At 47.6% G+C, this 20388-nt stretch overlaps 2 protein-coding genes across 2 annotated transcripts; one reads left to right on the forward strand and one right to left on the reverse strand.

The window, feature by feature from the left end:
* Positions 1–1178: 1178 nt before the first annotated feature.
* On the reverse strand, positions 1179–3905 carry LOC542496 (beta expansin8). Its single transcript, NM_001112046.2, has 4 exons — positions 3377–3905; positions 3158–3267; positions 2535–2719; positions 1179–2041 (listed from the first exon to the last, which is right to left on the reverse strand). Exons 1-4 carry the CDS (start codon positions 3597–3599, stop codon positions 1699–1701), a joined length of 861 nt encoding a protein of 286 aa, NP_001105516.1. The 5' UTR covers positions 3600–3905; the 3' UTR covers positions 1179–1698.
* A 2900-nt stretch (positions 3906–6805) lies between these two features.
* On the forward strand, positions 6806–10909 carry LOC103638941 (uncharacterized). The gene is made up of 6 exons (XM_008661733.3): positions 6806–6951; positions 8833–8946; positions 9016–9326; positions 9453–9525; positions 9622–10328; positions 10623–10909. Exons 2-5 carry the CDS (start codon positions 8838–8840, stop codon positions 9738–9740), a joined length of 612 nt encoding a protein of 203 aa, XP_008659955.1. The 5' UTR covers positions 6806–6951; positions 8833–8837; the 3' UTR covers positions 9741–10328; positions 10623–10909.
* The last annotated feature ends 9479 nt before the right edge of the window (positions 10910–20388 follow it).

Here is a 20388-nt window from a genome sequence, read left to right on the forward strand (position 1 = left end):
AGTCCGTTTGGACATCTATACTAAGGGCAGACCATCCGGCCTTGTGCAGTGCCATAAACATTGCTTAACAATTGCTGAATAAAAGTAGAAGAGATCTGATTAAATCCAACAGTTCATGACCCAATGCAACATCATATGCGTTCAAAACTGCACGTTGCATTGCCGGTGGTGCGCTGAGCGCCGATGTTGCGAAGATATAAGATGCCGCCTGTGCTGGACCTGGAGATCTGGATCAAGGATCACACGCCCAGCAATAACTCGGGCCGGCACGCAGCAACGCGGGAGGCGGCGGGACAGATAAATGAGGTCTGAAAAGGCCGAACCGGCAGCGACGGGATGGCTTTGGCTGGACGCGGCTTGTCAATCGCTGTGGCCTACCGCCTACCGCCTACGGGCTCCGGCCTCTCTTCCTCTTCGTCTGTTGACTCTGTTCCCTTCTGCTTGACTGTGGCCGTACGGCGATTTGCTGCCTTGAATACGCATCGAATTGGCAAACGCTGTGAAAGTCTATCGCTCCCGACCTATAGGACGATAGGATAAGAAAAGAAATGGTTCAACAGGCTAGCAGCAGCTAGGAGCTTGAATTTAGAAGGCCACAATCTCAACCGCAATGCATGCAAGTGAAACTGTTCTTTAGTAGGAAAGGGTAAAGGACATGCCGGTGGCCGGTGGTGATTTGATTTTAGTAGCCGCGTGCTTTACCACTTTACCGGCAACCAATCATATCAGTACTAACTAACATATGGAATCTGTGCCCAGCCACATAAAAGCAGCAGGTGGTGTGACCATGTGTGTGGTGAGTCAAATGCGGACATGTCAGTCCCTGACATTTTTTAAATCTACCGCGCGCGGGAAGACGCGAGCGCCTAAAGTTAAGGAAAATGTATAGTTAAGAGCAAGACACGTCAAATAACTCGATAGTGAAGAGATGGCATTGATCGAGAACTTGGCTTTAACTATGACTAGAGCGATGCTTACGCGCTTTCTCAATGCCTGCGTAAAAATATCATCGTCAAACGGGAGTTTATATTTCTGTCGTTTTTTCTTTCTTTCACATCTTCATTATGTACATTACTTGTGTACTTGCGTTTGGCTTCAGCACATTACTTGCGTTTGGCTTCAGCACAGCAAGGCTGAATGCGCAAACAAAACATCCACAACCAGGAAAAAAAAGGCACTGACGAAAGGAAAATGGCGTTTATACATTACAATATACTTTTCGATTAATCACCGATCGGAATGAAGATGATGATGATGATAAATTATAAAAGCAACAGTGGGCGGGAGAGCGTAGCTTGTACGCCTGCCTCCTCCATTTTCCCACACGGCTTTAGTTTTTTTGTCTTCTTGCTTGCCGGCTCGCAATCAGGGTCACGCACGGCATGACATGCCAGCCTGACCCCACAAACATCGCACACGACGCCTGACCTAAAAAGCGCGCCCCGGATGCAACAACTCCCAGGACCATGATCACGATACAACTGCAACGGCACGGTGACCGGAGACACCTCCCCTCCCAAGGCCGCCGACGACGACTAGCTGTTCCGTTCCGCCGTACTTGGTGGTAGTAGACTAGTAGTAACAGCAGCAGTCTAGTGGTAGTAGAGCATAGTATAGTACTGTAGACGATGGTGACCGAGCCGAGTAGCGCCCCAGCCAGCCAGCTCCAATTGCGGGCAGGGCACGGATCCCGATCGGTTAGCTGTACTGGACGAAGGAGCGGTAGAAGGTGTTGGGGCGCCAGTTGGCCGGGATGACGTTGTTGGCGACGAGCGTCTTGCCGGACTCGTTGCGGATGCGGATGGAGAAGGGCGGCTGCATGCGGTGGTTGGTGTCCATGCGCCAGACGGAGCCCCAGGACTCGCGCATCGGCGTCCACCGCCCCGTCGGCGGGCCGCGCGCCGTCTTGGACTCCATCAGGTCCACCTGCACCACGTCGCCGTCGCCGTCCTCGTACTCCACCAGCACCGCGAAGTAGACGGGGTTCGAGTACTCCTCCACGTGGAACCCGATCTTCAGGCCCGGGAACTCGCACGGCACCCTGCAAACACACATCCGTCGGCGGCGCCATCTTGTCACTATAGCACTAGCAGTAGCAGCAGAACAGAACCCAAGGCAAGAAAGAGCTTTGCAAGTGTGAAGGAATCCCTCCCTCCCTGCTTTAGCATGGACCCGGGCAGCTGGTGGTGGCAAGGTATGCTAGAGAAAGCGAAAGGAAATAATGGGGCTGGCGGTCGGTCGGTCACCGCCGGGCGCCGGTGGCAACAGTTGGACGCAGGTACGTTGGGATGGGATGCACAAGCGGGGTGGTGCGCCCACTAGTAGCCAAAATTGAGCATGTTGGTGGGCGCTGTGCCGCAGCGCAATAAAAGCGGCCTTCGGCAGCTGCTGCGCCACTTTGCCGCACATGCAGTGTCCGGCGCGGCGACGGTGAGTAACGTGAGCGGCTAATGATGATGATGCTGCTGCCTCCGCCCTACCACCAAACTTTCACTTGCCGCGCTACGAAATTCAACAGCACGCACACCACCGACCTGGTGAACTCGATGTCGATGATGCCGGAGTGGCGGAGCTTGTCGTTGAGGCCGGGCTTGGCCAGCCTGCCGAACGCAGTGCCGCTGAGGTCGAAGTGGTACTTGGACACCGGGTAGTAGTTCATGTCGGTGATGATCACCGTCTCCGTCCGCCCGGAGCAGGACGGGTCCTTCCTGCACCGAATCTGCGTCCAAGCAGGAGTCAATGCGCAGTAATAAATAAATGGCACTGTCACGGGGATCGAGGGAGGCGCGCACATGCAAGAGGGCCCCACATATGAGCGGCCTGTGCTGTGCTCCGAGGAGCGGCCTGGGGGCTGTACGGGTAGCGTCCTACTTTAACAGTTACTACACTACTACTACTACTTCTGCCGTGCCGCCCTCTTTAACGTCCATACGGTGTCTAGCACTTCTCTACCAAAACAGTCTCAAACACCACCAACCTTACTATGACGACAATTGCTTTTTTTTAAAACAAGTGGAGCATTAGTAGAATGGTTTCCGCTAAAGAAGAAGAAGAAAAACAAAATAATCTATACTACTGTGCAAATATGCTTCAGATAATACAAGTGTCGGTAAGAACTCCATTCCATGCTGTTTGTTTTTTACTGTAGTAGTAGTACCTTGTAGCAGGAGCCGCAGCCCTTGCCGTCCTTGAACAATGGCTGGTTGCCGCAGGAGCCCATGGACATGAAGGGGTACTGGTTGGTGTGCTTGAATCCGCACGCGCCACCTAGCGCACACACGACGCGTTCCGTGAGCCACATTGCCGCCCACAAGGCACCGAGGGAGAAGGGAGGAGGCAGAGCGGTAATAAAGGTCTCGGGAATGCCGGCGCTCACCGTTGTCGTCGGGGCCGGCGCCGTTGGGCTGGCCGTACCAGGTGGCCCGGGCCCTCTGCCAGGGGCCCCAGTACACGGCGGCGTCGCTGGCGGTGTAGTTCTCCGTGCCGGTGCCGGCGTCCGCGGCGTCGAGCTGGGCCTCTCGGCACTGGCCTCCGGCGAGCAGGGCCAGGAGGAGCACGAGCGCCGCGGCGGCGGAAGGGGAGCTCATGCCTTGCCTCATTGGCCCTCTCGGCTTCCTCTGGAGTCTGGATACAATACAAACAAGAAGTGGGCAGCGGTGGAGTGAGTGCGAGCAGTGGTGGTGGACTGGTGGGTGGTGGTGGTGGCCGTGGTGCCGTGTGGGCCTATTTATAAGCCAGATGGGCAGAAGGGCACCGGCAGGCCGGCACGCTAGCTGCGAGAGGGGAGGGAGGAGAGGTTTCTGTGTGTACGCAGAGGAGCGAGGGAGAACGTGCCATGTTGGGGCTGCACATGGCCTGGGCAGGCTGATCAGCTCAGTCGACCGGGCCGGGGTCTTGCTCAGTTCTACTACTCTGCACTCACTCGTGTTGCCACGGCAGCACGTATTAAAGGCTGGCAGATGAAGGTTGGGGCCGGCCGGCCGGGTTCGGTGGTGGATGGATGGACGATGGACCGACGGATCGGCTCGCTTGCTGGCTTGCTTGCTTGCTTGCTTGCTCACCTCGCTGGTCACTTGTCAGTGAGAGGGTGGGCGGGAGCAGAGCCAGAAAGACTCACCAGCTGATAAGCGGAACAGGCTTCTCCCGAGAAAGGGTGACTTGTTTGGGCTGTCGGCATGTGGCATCGGCCCAGCGCCAGCCACGGGAAAGGCTCACCTGTTCGCAATATGCATTGTCTGGCGCGCGTTGGTGCCGCTTGGAACAGATTCCTGGTGGGCGTTCCTTGGTACGTTCACCTTCCTCGTGGTTTGGCCGGTTCCTCGCGCTCGCGCAAGACTTCAGAGTTTTGGCATGGCACAACAGGGCTACGTGGTGTGGTCACAAACTTCATTATTGCTGATCTTCATGAATTGCCCACGACTCGTATATAGTCGGTGAGTGAGGAGTACTTCACGTAAGCAGGTTACTTGCTGTTATGCGTTGGGGGGGCGCATCTAGATTGATTCTAGTTCGTTCCCTCGTCTCGTGTTCAGACAGCAAAAGAAAAGGTTTCAGAACCAAACACAGCTAGCCTCGCTCGTCGCTCGTCAGTGCCTGCCGCCCAAACGCCCTTTACACAACGTGCTGTGCTGGGCTTGCACTGCCCTCCGGTTCATGTCATTTAGCGCAATAATTCTCGAACCCTCACTATAGTTCTGACCAAACTCGATCGATGTGACATGGGTGGATAAGCCAGGTTACAGTAGAGGCAGAGGCAGAGGCAGAGCACATCCCACGCCGCCTTTTTGACTCCATTTGTCCTTCGTCTCCAATCCATGCCATCCCACATGCCCGTAACAGGAGGGAAGCCATTCCATATCTATTGACCCCACATGCCATCCCACATGCCATCCCATATTTATTGACACCCCCCCCCCCCCCCCCCCCCCCCCCTGACAGAAATTCATTTGGCTGGCAAATAGTCATAAGCAGACAATTTATTTGACGACGAACCGCCGAGTAACTATTCCACATATATATTGAATTTGTTCTACACGTACTAATTCCATTGGACTCTTCTATTTATTTCAAACGGAGTGAGAATTTTAGAATTGCTGTCTCTTAGAACGAACATCGACTAGTATCTATATACATATACATGGCGCGACTTGTGGTCATGGTCCCGCGTAAGATAGCAGTCGGGTGTGCACTACACGGGTATATGGTTTACGAATACATAAAACTTAACATATACTTTTATCCATAAACGCTCGTGGATGTAGATATATATACCTAAATCCATACTCGTCGAGTATCCACTACCTGACGGATACCTGTTATCTATCCGTCTACTACAATTTCAGCAATCAGTATCAAACAACAATTTTATTGCAATTCAACAATTTCATTATTACAGAAGCATCAAACAACAATTCCAACATTCCAGTAGCATCATTACAACAGCATCAAACAACAATTTCATTCTCTGTGGTAGTTTCATCACACCATTTTCCAATGTTATCGTGTCAACAAAAGTAAGATGGCATAAAGAATGAAATATACTCTCTCAATGAAGAGTTTCACGACACAATTTTATAGGCTAACATGTGACTTAAATGTTGTATCTAAATAACCAATAGAAATAGATGATATAGATGGAGATTAAACAAATTGCTCTCAATGGTGGTTTCACGCACTTTCCAATACCATGGAAACGGGTAGGCATAGTTTCATAGCGATGAAACTAGTTTTACCTGTTTCATTATAAATGTTGTATCATGTCATAAAAATTCTATATGGCATACTAATTAATGCAATGAAATCTCTCATGAACCTCCCATTGAGAATGCCCCAATACAAACAATATAAAACAACATTTGTGTGATAATAATAAACAACATTCTAGCAATAATATAATTTACCCGCGGATAATGGCTACGGGTACCCACGTGTCACATACCCATCGAGTAATGGGTATGAATATTGCACATTCATACTCATGGATATCTTATTATATCCATACTCGTACCCATGGATAACAAATTAATTCCGCTATATCCATGCTCGATGGGTAACTATCTGCGGTTATTTGCTCATACATGTGTTGGAACTTTCCTTGTTAAAGTTTTCTTGTGACATCGATCAGCAAAAAAAGGATGAGATATGGAAATAACAGAAAAGAAAACACACTCAAATGCATAAGGGAACAACATTTCACGTCCATATACTTGCCTTGATCGGGCAGCAAAAATAAGGAAACACCTATAAATACCAAGGAGAGGCTACATCCTCTAAAACCACAACACAACTCATCCGCCATTTATTTACACTGATCACTAAGATGTGTCGGAGGGGTTAGAAGTTCGTGCTCCACGTGCAGGATAGTGTCGGGTGACGCTAGGAGGCACCTCATCAAATCGGTGAACTCTATCACCTCAACTACGACTACGACTACGCCAACCAAGGGGATCGCCATGGGTACTACTAGTGCCGGTATAAGAGATTATCTTACCCAACTCCACATTGGATTAAGTTATCGATGTGATCTTGCAATAGACTAAGAGATCCTCATTATGTTATCCATAATTGTTATTTAGTACTAACAACCCATCTTACTGTCATCTCTAGTCCTAACTCCTAAGGCCTTGTTTGGCAACAGGTGTAAAAGCGAGTATTGAGGCCCAATACACGTCCCACGTGTAATCAGGCCCACGACGGTAGCACGTTCCCTGTGTGGCCCATATTTATCTTTGGCAAATCAAGTGTTCAAGTGGATTAGGGGCCTATACACGCCAATACGCCGGGGATAGAAAAATCCCCACCGAGGCGTGGAAGACAGCCATCGTTCTCGCGTGGCGGCGTCGCTAACCCTAGATCAAGACGAGTGCATCCACGGCTCTCCACGCCGCCGCCGATCTCGTCGAGAGGCATCCACGACTCTCCACGCCGCCGCCGATCTCGTTCATCCAGCGTGTGAGTTTTACTTCATCCTGTACTGTATTTCTTCCTGTTCTTGAGCGGCGGCACTGGCTGAGCGCCGGCACCTGCGCGTGATGAATGAACAAGAGAAGAGAATAGACGACGCAGAGAGGGGGAAGGAGCTGCGAGGTGCGAGAAAAAGGAGGCCAAAAGCAGCCGCTGCTGCTGCTGCCTTGTTGGGTGAGCGGCACGGATAGGCCAAAAGCAGCTGGTGCTGCCTTGTTGGGTGAGCGGCACAGATCTTTATTTCGCGCGTCTGGCAGGGTGAGCGGCACTAGAAAAGTAGCTCCAGCTAGCAGCTACTAATCCTATAGCCAAATATTGGCCAGAAGCATAATCAATGGTAGAATGGCTGAAAAAGTTATTTCCTCATGCATTTGTTTTTTCGGCTGCAATTATTTTCTAATCCTGTGTTTTCCTTTTTTTCTCTGTTTATGAAACAGTTATTTCCTCATACATGTTAGCAATAATAATTAAGTTTTGCATATACAATGACTCTTAACCTTTGATTTGTTATATTCTGAAATTTATTAGACCATTTCTTTGTTTTGTATGCTATGATATCAGATTGCATTGTACCAAGGATAAGAAAAAATGGATCAACTAATTAGGAATAGAAGAGAAGAGGAAGACGAGGAGTTAATGCTCTTTCTTTTCCCTGCTCTTTATTTAATTAGTAATAGACGAAGAGAGAAAAGAGCAAGGCATGCTTCTATTCTATCTGGCAAGGAGAGACTTAATGAGATTCTCGAAGGACATGAGAAGAATTGTCTTGTCGCATTCCGTATGGAGCCTAGTATATTCAAAGATATAGCATCATTTCTTAGAGAAGAACACATCCTACGTGATACAAGGGGTGTTACCGTGGAAGAAAAATTGGGAATGTTCCTTTTCATGTTGTCCCATAATGCTAGTTATGAGGATTTACAACATGAATTCAAACATAGTGGTGAAACTATCCATCGACACATCCAGTCAGTTTTCCATATAATCCCATCTCTCATGTATAGATTTGTGAAGCCTGCCACTAGAATTTCAGTTCATTGGAAGATTAGCACAGATGAACGGTTCTTTCCTTACTTCCAGAATTGCATTGGAGCTATTGATGGAACACATGTTCCAATTACCATTTCAGCAGAAAAGCAAGCTCCCTATAGGAATAGAAAAGGCACACTAAGTCAAAATGTAATGTTGGTTTGTGATTTTGACTTGAACTTTACTTTTATATCATCTGGTTGGGAGGGATCAGCTACAGATGCTAGGGTTCTAAGGTCTGCGCTACTTGGAGGATTCCATGTTCCTGAGGGAAAGTATTATCTTGTCGATGGAGGATATGCTAACACACCATCATTCATTGCACCGTACCGTGGTGTTCGATACCATTTGAAAGAATTTGGCCATGGTCACCAACGACCAAGAAACTATAAGGAATTATTTAATCACCGACATGCTTTATTGCGGAACCACATAGAGAGAGCAATAGGAGTTTTGAAGAAGCGTTTCCCCATTCTAAAAGTTGGAACACACCACCCAATTAGGAACCAAGTGAAAATACCAGCTGCGGCAGTGTTGTTCCATAATATTATACGGATGCATAATGGGGATGAAGATTGGTTGAATAGCCAAACAAGTAACATATCGCCAGAAACTTTTGTTGATCTTCCTGGAGGAGACAATTACTATAACAGTGATGTCGTGTCGCTTAATAGCCAAGTGGATAATGGGAACTCTGTTAGAGATATGATTGCATTGAATATGTGGAATGATTATAGTCAACATCGTTCATGATATATGTAAGTATCACATGTTTGGATGTCTAAACTCATATATTTCTATATATGTAAGTCTCAATTGTTTGGATGTTTATATATGCAGCAAGAATGTTTGGAAGAGGATCTCCTAGGATGAACCTGATCCAAGCTGCAGCTATGCAAAGAGTATCCCCTAGATCTACTACTAACAAGCGCAAGAAGAGAACATCACCAAAAGGTATTTTGTTACCTATTCTTGCTTATTTTATACTGTCACCTACTTACTTGCTTTATTTTCTTGTCATAGTTGGTCGTCTTAGAGCAAACTGGAATAGTGGACTAGAAAAGGGTTTAATTGAAATTCTTCAAGACCACAACAATGACTATTATAAGGGCCAAAATGGGTGGTCATCGGAAGCATGGAATAGAATTGTCAAGTTATTCCATGAGAAATTCCCTTATGTCACATTTACAAAATGTCAAATCCAAGATAAAGAGAAAGAGTTAAAGAGAGACTACAAGGCTCTTAAAGAGGCAAGACAACAAAGTGGGGTATCATGGGATGAGCGGTTGTGTAGAATAGAGGCAGAAGAACCCATTTGGAATAACCTCACCACTGTAAGTTAATTGTTTCTGTTATAATTTTTATCCAGGTGTTAAATTCTGTTGAAATCTGGATTTTTATTTTGATTATTTTTGTTATAATTGACTAACTCAAGTGAACCACTTTCTTACTTTGTTTAGAGTAACGAGAGACTTAAGAAGTTTCGGACTAAATCTTTCCCACTATTTGAGGCTTTAGGAGAGCTACATGATGGTCTGTTATCTATGTTTTTTCTTTATCTTAGTATTGGGCCTCTTATTTTTATCCTAGTATTGAAGTCTTAAAGACTTACAACGCTTCTTGGTTTAGGGAATATTGCTGAGGGAACCATGAATTTTACTTCTATTGAGCCTTCCCGACCTCCAGTCACACAACCTTGTCAAGGTGCTGCTACACATCCTTCTCAAGCTGCTTTTACGCTCACATAGCCTTCTCAACCCACTTTTACACAACCTTCTCAACCCGCTTTCACACAACCTTCTCAACCCGCTTTCACACAACCTTCTCGAATTGCTTACACACAACCTTCTCAAGCCGCTTTCACACAGCCTTCTCAAGCCGCTTTCGCACGACCTTCTCAAGCCGCTTTCGCACAGCCTTCTCAAGCTACAATCACACAAGCCATTTCTAATGAAGATGATGACCTTAGAGTATTAGATCCAATAGCCCCTACATCAGTGAGCAAAAGGGCAAAAAATGTTGGTGCTGGTAGTTCAAGGACAAGAATTGACAAGCGTGGACAAGATGGGAAGGTGGTTGAGATGATGGAAAGGTTTTAGAGATGAAAGAAAAACAAGATGAGGTGGAGAAAAGGGCGACAACTAATGCAAATGAGGATGATTTCCCTATTACAACATGCATTGCTATTGTTGATGGAATGGAAGAGCTTTCTGATGATGAGAAGGTTGATGCTTATGATGTGTTTAAGGACGCCCAAAATAGGGCCATTTTCATGACTGCCAAAGATGCTACACGCATAAAATGGTTGAGGAAGAAGATTGCTAGAACATGATATGGTATTGATCTTCTTGTTATCCCACTTATATTGTTTACTAAATATTGTTTGGATATTGAAAGTTGGGATGTTTGCAGCAAATACTCTGATAGCAGCAAAATATAGTGTTTAACTAGTCTTCTATGGATGTTTCACTGATAGCAGCAAATACATGCCAAGAAGTTGGGAAATAGTTCATACTATTATTAGAAAATAGTTCATACTTTGATATTATCTTGTTTAATCCCTTTTGTGATCCTTATTTCCTGCAGTAAGTATTTTTTTTCTTAGCTCACGATGTGTCTTTGTTTTGCAGTGTTGTTTGAAACTTGAGGGCTCAAAGAAAATGCAATGAAGAATTTGGAAGACCTTGAAATTATTACTAGCAATTGTTTAAAAGCAATCTAGTAGGCGAACTTTCCGTTGGAACCTGTCATATCACTTGTGAAATCTTCATTTTTTAAAAGCACCTCTGAATGTGATCCTTCGTGTCATTAAATCAAGACTACAAAGATGGATGTTTATTTAATTTACCATAAGCACCTCTGAATGTAATACTTCTTGTTATTAAATCAGGACTAGAACGATGAATGTTTTTTCTAAGCACTTTTAAATGCTATGTTAATTTGCACATTCGATGTGCCATGGTCTTTAGTATTTGTGCTATTTTTCAGAGTTATTTTAAATTTCAATATAAATATTAGTATTTTTTGTTTTATTTTAAATTTCAAATTTGAATATTACAATACTTATTTAGTATATAACGCTAGCAAAGCATATTACAATGTTTTTTATAGTGATGGCAAACAGTTAATATGTTACACTTGTACTCATGGAAATCAACACACGTGTGTGGGGATCGGTTGGAGGGGGATTGGGTGGCTGGACGGGATCCATCTTATACACGGGTGGTTTAGGTAACATGTGTATTAGATCCTAGAATTGCCAAACGAGGCCTAAGGCTATGTTTAGATACTCGCACTACCGGAATCCGAGTCTTTGCCGAGTGTTGGATTCTTTGCCGAGTGCCTTTTGTCGGGCACTCGGCAAAGAAGGCTTTGCCGAGAGCCGCACTCGGTAAAGTCAGGCTCTCGGCAAAGAGCCCCTTTACCGAGTGCTGGACACTCGGCAGAGGACAGCACTCGGCAAAGACACGTTTGCCGAGTGTCAAACACTCAGCAAAGAAGGCTCTCGGCAAAGGGCCGTCATTGGCCGTCCCAAAGCTGACGGCCGTCAGTCTTTGCCGAGTGCCAACCGTCGGCTCTCGGCAAAGATGCTTCTTTGCCGAGTGCCGCGCAGCTGGCACTCGGCAAAGGAAGCTTTACCGAGTGTCTTATCCAGACACTCGGCAAAGTATATTTTTATTTTTTTGATTTTGTCTCCCAAACTTTTTGTGGTATGTTCCTACACTATGTAGACCTACATGTATTATTTGTGGACAATTATAACATAGTTTTCAATCGTTAGTAGATTTAGTTCGTTTTTTTTGAAATTCTTCGGAAAATTCAAATTTGAACTGTAGGTCACTCGAAACTTGGAAAACCGTGCATGAAAAAATGATATTCATGTTACTTAGCATAAGTTACGACCGATTTCAGAAGCGTACCGGAAACTTCGAGCAACATGCTCACTAAACATGGCCGTCAACTTGGCATGCACATGTTTAAAAATTGTATAAAACACAAATAAAGTCAGAAAATCATGAAACTTGTCCACGTGTCATGATATCATATGTAGAGGCTGTGATAAAAAATTTAGAATGTTTGGAGAAAGTTGTGAGACACTATGTGTAGAAACCTTCTAGATTCACATTGAAACTCTATGATTTCATGTGTAGTCCTCTAAGTTTTAATATTAAGTTAATTATATACGTGCATGATTAGGTTAATATGTAGTATTGTGGATTGCCGGTCATCGTGCCGTTGAATTATGCATGGATGTCAGCCATCGTGCTGATAGTTTTATTTGCAGGATTTTGAAACCTCCCCGTGCAGGGGAGGTGCTGCCGAAATTTTCTGTTGCTAGGCTTCTGTTAGAGGATGGAGGACCGTGAGTGGATGTACACGGGTCGTAGAGGAAGGAACGATGTCACCACTGAATGGATTAGAAAGACCGATGATTTCGTGGAACGGGCATATGGCGAAGCTGCTAAAGGGGCGAAGCTAGTCCCATGCTCGTGCGGCAAATGTGACAATCGGAAAAGAAAACCAAAGAAGGTCATGGTAGAACATATTTGGAAGAATGGATTTACGCCGGGCTATACTCGGTGGATATTTCATGGTGAAGCGCATCGTACGAGAGAGGAGGTGTTGAGACAACGTGTCGAGGATTATGACGCGGATGCGGGGGTAGCAGATATGTTGAACGACTATCAGGAGGCACAGTACACGGGAGGATGTATGGATGACGAGCCAGAGCCGACTGCAAAGGCGTTCTACGACATGTTCGACGCGGCACAGAAACCCCTTCACGGCCAGACAAAGGTTTCTCAACTGGATGCCATTGGGCGTGTAATGGCGTTCAAGTCGCAGTACAGCATGAGTAGAGACGCATTCGATGGCTTGTTGACGGTTATTAGGAGTCTGCTTCCGGATGATCACGTTATGCCAAAGAGCATGTACGAGGCACAAAAACTACTTCGTGCACTCAAGATGACGTATGAGCAGATTCATGCTTGTCCGAAGGGCTGCGTGCTATTTAGGAAAGAATACGCGGAGGCAAAGTATTGTCCCAAGTGTAATTCGTCTAGGTTTATGGAGGTAGACTCTGGTGATGGACAGAAGAGGCAGCTCAACATCCCCTTGACAATCCTACGACACCTTCCGTTCATACCGAGGATCCAGCGTCTTTACATGACAGAGGAATCCGCGAAACAGATGACATGGCACAAAAATGGAAAATGATACAATCCTGACAAGATGGTGCACGCATCAGATGGTGAAGCATGGAAACACTTTGATGACATTCACCGTGAGAAAGCCGAAGAGGCTCGTAATGTACGTGTTGCGTTGGCCACAGATGGGTTCAATCCCTATGGAATGAGCGTTGCCCCGTACACATGTTGGCCCGTGTTTGTTATCCCAATCAATCTCCCCCCTGGTGTGTGCTTTCAAAGGCAGAATATATTCGTGTCGTTGATAATTCCAAGACACCCGGGCAACAAAATGGGCGTGTACATGGAGCCTTTGATCGATGAATTGGTACGTGCCTGGGAGGAAGGGGTATGGACGTATGACCGAGCTACGAAGACAAACTTCAGAATGCATGTTTGGTACCAGTACTCCATGCATGACTTACCGGCGTATGGGCTATTCTGTGCCTGGTGTGTTCACGGTAAGTTCCCATGCCCAGTTTGCAAGGAAGCTCTTAGGTTCATTTGGTTGAAAAAGGGTGGCAAATATTCGTCCTTCGATAAACATCGACAATTTCTTCCTGCTGACCATCCATTCCGCCTAGACATCAAGAACTTTACGAAAGGTGTCGTAGTGACAGACCGCCCACCTGCAACGATGACTGGTGCCGAAATTCGTCAACAGATAGATGGGCTCGTGGCCAATACAGAAGGTGGTTTTGTGGGATATGGTGAGCAGCATATGTGGACACATAAGTCTGGCTTGACTCGGCTCCCCTATTATGACGACCTGCTCCTTCCACACAACATTGACGTGATGCACACTGAAAAAAAATGTTGCCGAGGCACTGTGGGCAACAATTATGGACATTCCTGATAAGTCAAAGGATAATGTGAAGGCAAGAGTGGATCTGGCAGCGTTATGTGATAGACCAAAACTAGAGATGAAGCCGCCAAGTGGCGGAAAGACATGGAGAAGGCCTAAGGCCGATTTCGTCCTAAGCAGGGCCCAGAGGAAGGAAGTACTTCAGTGGATCAAGATGTTGATGTTCCCTGATGGGTATGCAGCTAACCTGAGTAGGGGGGTGAACTTATCTACTATGCGAGTCTTAGGGATGAAGAGTCATGACTTCCACATATGGATTGAACGGATTCTTCCTGCGATGGTTCGAGGCTATGTCCCTGAGCATGTCTGGCTAACGCTTTCAGAGTTGAGCTATTTCTTCCGTCAGCTTCGTGCAAAAGAGTTATCTCGGACCGTGGTTGCAGACTTGGAAAGATTGGCCCCCGTGTTACTGTGTAAGCTTGAGAAGATATTTCCACCCGGCTTCTTCAATCCAATGCAGCATTTGATTCTTCATCTCCCCTATGAGGCACGAATGGGGGGCCCCGTGCAGGGACGTTGGTGCTATCCAATCGAGAGATGTCTAAAGACTATTCGAAAGAAATGTAGAAATAAATGCAAAATCGAGGCTTCCATTGCAGAGGCATACATTCTAGAGGAGGTCTCAAACTTCACAACAACTTATTATGGTGACAAACTGCCGAGCGTGCATAATCCACCCCCTCGTTACAATGATGGCGACAATGAATCGAACCTTAGCATATTTCGAGGCCAACTCGGAAGCGCAAGTGGCTCGACCACGAAGACCCTGACACATGAAGAGTGGCGACATATCATGTTATACGTATTGACCAACCTTGAAGAGGTGACGCCATACATGGAACAATTTCTTCATGAATTCTGGCGTCGATCAAGGGACCCCACTCCACAGGAATATGACGCTCTTCTTAGAAAGGGTGCGAGAAATGGGTTGCCCGATTTCATTTCCTGGTTCAAACGTAAGGTACGTGCTTAGTTTGTAAAAGAGATACGTCTTTGAACTCAATTTAGCGTCTTTTAACTTGCGAATACTTGCAGGGCCAAAGAGATCCGTCTATGAGTGCCGAGTTGAGACAAGTAGCCAACGGCTTTGCTTATAGGGTCAAGAAATATTCTGGGTATGACGTCAATGGATACCGTTTTCGCACAACACACTACGACCAAAGTCGGCCCAATCGGAAAACAACGTGTTCTGGAGTCTTTACGCCGGGCCTTGACAATGTCGATTATTTTGGACGAATTGAAGAAATATATGAGCTCAATTTTTATGGTTCCAAACCTCTTACTCCAGTGATATTCAAATGTCATTGGTTTGACCCTCAAGTGACGAGACGGACACATTCTAATCTTGGGATAGTCGAAATTCGACAAGATTCCACCTTAGCAGGAGACGATGTCTATATCGTGGCCCAACAGGCCACACAAGTGTATTATCTCCCATATGCGTGTCAAACGAAAGAACATCTTAAGGGTTGGGATGTTGTGTATAAGGTATCGCCGCATGGGAGGTTACCTGTTCCTAACGATGAAGATTACAACTTAGACCCGGACACATATGATGGAGAGTTCTTCCAAGAAGATGGGCTAGAAGGGCGATTTGAGATAGGCTTAACTGAAGCTATCGGAATGGACGTAGATATTGAAATGGTTGTTGATGAGGAGGATGATGAGGTGCAAAATGATAATGACTTAGTAATCCTTGAAGGCAATGATGAGGTTGCGTCTTCCGATGGTGTTGAGATTGAAATGCTTGATAGTGATGATGAGAGTTATGATCCGGCTAACCCCGACACATATGAAGATTATTTTTAATCGATGTAATGCTATATGACTTTTTATTTCGCACCTGTTTTTAAATACATCTTTTTATATGTGCTTATTTGTTTACTCTTAATTGCAGGTTGTTGGACAAATATGGTGGGCGGTTTCCTGAGGAGGAGGAGGGGGAGGAGGAGTAGGACGGCGGACGATGCAGAGCAGGCAGCACAGCAGCACGAGGCAGAGCAGGCAGCGCAGCAGCAGGCGGCGCCTCAGGACGACGACGACCAGCAGCAGGACGACGACGACCAGCAGTAGGACGCCTCAGGTTCAGGCGGCTCTAGTTCGAGGAGCATCTACCTGCGAGGCCCCGCGAGTCTCCCGCCGCGTCCCATACTTCGGGACAGACGACCGTTGATTCGGCCGGAAGGGGAGAGGTATGTAACTTTATGTTCTTCATTCTTGTTCATATTATGTGTTCAAAATCATAATATAAACTAATACGTTTTATTTATCACTTGGACAGGTCTTGGACGGTTTTGGATTATGCTGGGGGTCATCGTCGCCCCCCCAACAACATCCTCGGCCTACTGTGCAGGGAACACTTCCCTGGACTTGTGGAGTACGCCGGAGTGACGGGCCCAGCCTTCACCTTCGACCACTACGCCGTCGCCCCCGATGCAGTAGACCGGGACGGCGGGGAATTCAATAACAAGGTGGAGCGGGTGAAGCAAGAGCTGTGGGTAAGTCTTAGTATAATATAAAATATGTCGTATTCGTTGCAAATTCTTGAAATAATGTATGGATACATCGTTTTTGTATGCAGGATTTCTTCAGATGCGATGCTGGATACGAGGCTAGGGCGGATGTGGTGGCCACCACGTGCTGTAAGAAGCTCGTCGTGGACATGCACTATGAGGCCCGCATCCAGGCCATCATCACCTACCACGGCTCTGTCCTTGGGGAGAAGGTGACCAAACCTCAAGCCCGAACCATGTCGTTGACCAGGGAGCAGTACCTGCAGGTAAAGTCATGCATGTTTGGTACCAGTACTCCATGCATGAATTTTATTTTATCTTCTGATATGCACTTTATGTGTTTACTTTGCAGGTGATTCCACATTGGTGCGCCGCACATCCTCTGTGCTGGGAGCAGATGGTGGATAGGTGGTGTTCGGCTGAGTGGGACGAGGCGCACACAGCTAGCCGGGAACGGCGTTTGCAGATGCAAGGCCCCTCGCACCACCAAGGCAGCCGGAGCCTGGGCCAATATGCCGAAGCATGGGTACACCACCTTTTTTATTTAGATATATAGCACTAAGTTAGATATTATTTCTAACTATCTCGTTGGTTTTCGTTGCAGTCGGCGTCACATGGTGGCAGGCCTTGTTCCACCTTCTCGGCCTATGCTATGGCCCATAAGGGTAAGGCGACGTCCGACGTCACCTACAACCCGGATGACGAGCCCGAGGCCTACACCAACCCCGCCGTCTACAGCCGCCTCCATGACTACACCGCCATGGCGCAGGAGGTCCATGGCCCAGACTATGATCCGAGCACCGAGCCTATCGACCCCGATGTGCTCATGAGGGTCAGAGGAGGCAAGAGACATGGGCGGTACTAGATTGCCGACGGGGCAATCGACTCGTCCTCCACTCCCACTCTGTCTCAGGTGAGAGCAAGGAGCACGGGCTCGAGCCCAGCCATTCGACCTCGGCACGACAGCTCACACCTTCGCATACAGCAACTCGAGGTTAGTGCTTCTGTAACTCGTCCTTCCTTTAGTTATATACCTAGTCTTTGAGTTACTATAACGTTGGCTTGTAATATTACAGACCCAACTAGAAGAAGAGAGGAGGGAACGTCACGAGATGGAAGCGAGGATGATGGCAGAGCGAGAGGCAGAGCGCCGGGCAGATCATCAGAGGATGGCGGAGATGTTCCAGTACATGCAGAGCCTTGGCGCCGCACAGGGCATCGCTCCACCACCTCCATTGTTCCCTCCAGTTGACCCTGCTCTCTTCCACACTCCTGTGAGTATCAAAATTGTAGTTAGATGTTTGTAATGCATCTGGTATAACACATGCAATCTCTTATCTGTGCAGGGCCAATCTGGAGCGGCATCCAACAACCCTCCGGAAGGGTTCAGCCCAACGCAGCCCCGGTCAAACCGGCCACCTCCATGAGTGTTGTGTTTTCATTGTTTTAGACTTCAGAACTTATGTATAATACTTATGTCTGTGTTTGATACTTATGTGAGACCTTGCGGCGTTTGAGATTTATGTTTGTGTTTGATACTTGTGTTGAACACTTATGTTTGTGATGAATATTTATGTTTGTGGTGACGGTTTTATGTTTGTGTTGGCTATTTATGTCTGTGATGATATCTGTGATGTATATATGTGATATATATGTGATATCTTATGTTTGTGTGGATGGAATACAAAAAACAAATAAAAAAAGGTATATACTGGTCACTTTGCCGAGTGTTACACTCGGCAAAGAGGCGCTTTGCCGAGTGTTCAGGTCATAACACTCGGCAAAGAGCACAGACCTGGGCACCGGCTTAGGTTCTTTGCCGAGTGTTATGTCGCTGGCACTCGGCAAAGAGCCTGACATGGGGACCCTCCCTGGCGGGCTCTTTGCCGAGTGTCCCAACTGGCACTCGGCAAAGAAGGCGGCTTTGCCGAGTACTGCCAGGAAGACACTCGGCAAAGATATCTTCGTTGCCGAGTGTCACCGTTGACACTCGGCAAAGCCGCCGTCTCCGTCACCCGGCGCCGTAACGGTCGCTTTTCTTTGCCGAGTGCTCCCTGACACTCGGCAAAGAAATTTACCGAGTGCCCGAGAAAAAGTACTCGGCAAAGAAGTCTTTGCCGATGCACTGTTTGCCGAGCCTTCTTTGCCGAGTGTTACACTCGGCAAAGACTTTGCCGAGTGTTTTTAAGGCTTCGATTGATTCCGGTAGTGTCGTATGGAATTAATAAGGGGAGCGAAGCCAGTACGCTCTGAAACTGGATCGGCCTAGGCGGGCATGGGTTCAGACGAGACGGTTGCTTCGCGAAAACGCACACGCGGACGCGGGGGAGGCTTAGCCCTTCATCGGCGCCGGTCCAAACACATCGATCGATCGCTTGCAACCTTGCATGCTTTGGCTCGTGACTCGTGAGCATGTGGTGTCGATCGGTTAGGTCACTTTTGTGCCATCTTTTCGGCTTCTTTTTCGGGAACGATCGATCGACATGATCGGAGAGTGGGTAACCGTAGTGCGTGCAGGTGAGCGATGCGATGGTACGGCCAGCTGAGCGGACCATATCACACGCACCTAAACCTTCATTGCAACGTCCATCCACACGCTCACACCGCTATCTCTATCGCGACTGGCTGGTTAGAGAGTAGTAGAGAGTAGAGAGAGACACCAGTCACCTCACCAGCTATTATCTAGCTGGCGCTGCTTTGGTGCTTGCTCTTGGGTTGGATCCAACGTCCAACCATGCATATGCGCGGTCCCGTCGCCGGCAGTTGAGCGTAAATCTACACGTATGCGTACGGTTGCGGAGTATGTCGCGACTCTACGTACTCATGTTAATTTGGTTCAGATCCGAACACCAGCCATCCGACGATATTCCGATCGACGCAGGCCAGTTGCAAGGAACAATTGTGTCGTCGGATCTGGTCTTTGGTGGTGTATTTTCGCGTCGGATGCGTGGACTCCTGCTGGTCGGTGGACGGTGGCGACAATCATGCAATGTAGCACGCAACGCAAGGCGCGTGGCCGTGTATACTACCATGCATCCAGGAAAAGGATCGGTCGTCCAGTTAGTACTAAAATACTCACCTCGTCAGTTCGTCACAGCGCAAGAGCTCTGCACTGCACCAGGCAATGATGCGCGGTGGCACTGGCACGCTAGGTCCCTTTGTACACCGGCCGCTAGGTCTCTTGCAATGGTGGCTGACAGTACGGAGTACCTGCTGCGCGCGGCATTTTGCTACTGATCTCTCATCATCCATGCCGCGTGCCTCACTTGCCTAGCTAGCTAGCTACTACATGCCTCGGCCGTATATATCATTGCGGCAACAAGGCATGGCCATGGCCAGCAGCGATGACTGCTGCTGTAGTTAGACCATTCACGGTGGCAGCATCTGGGCTTCCATCCTGGATTGGATGGACATGTTCTCTCTCTGGCAGTAGCAGCTGAAGGTCTCAACGCAGACACGATGATCGCGACGGCTGTAGAGATCGAGAGAAAGGATATAGGGGAGCGGGAAAGGCACATGTCGATGGATGGGAGAGATACGCACCGGGCGGGCACCGCCGGATGTGATCAAGTCCAGTTCATCCGCGAAAGCGGTGTTTTAACATGGAAACTAAGCAGAGCAGATGAGCTAGCACGTGACGGCGGCCAAACGACAGTTCACATGCCGTCGCTGGACGTACGCGGACGGATCCTTCTGGTGCGCCGATTTGTCAACCTGACGTACTACAGGCCGGGTTCCCTCCTGGTGCTGATCGATCACAGCCGGTTTTTCTACGCGGTACGGTTAACATCCCGTCTCTTTCGACTTTCAGTAAAGAGGCTGGCAGCACAGC

This window comes from Zea mays, chromosome 9 (assembly GCF_902167145.1).
Source record: "Zea mays cultivar B73 chromosome 9, Zm-B73-REFERENCE-NAM-5.0, whole genome shotgun sequence".
NCBI classification, from domain to species: domain Eukaryota; kingdom Viridiplantae; phylum Streptophyta; class Magnoliopsida; order Poales; family Poaceae; genus Zea; species Zea mays.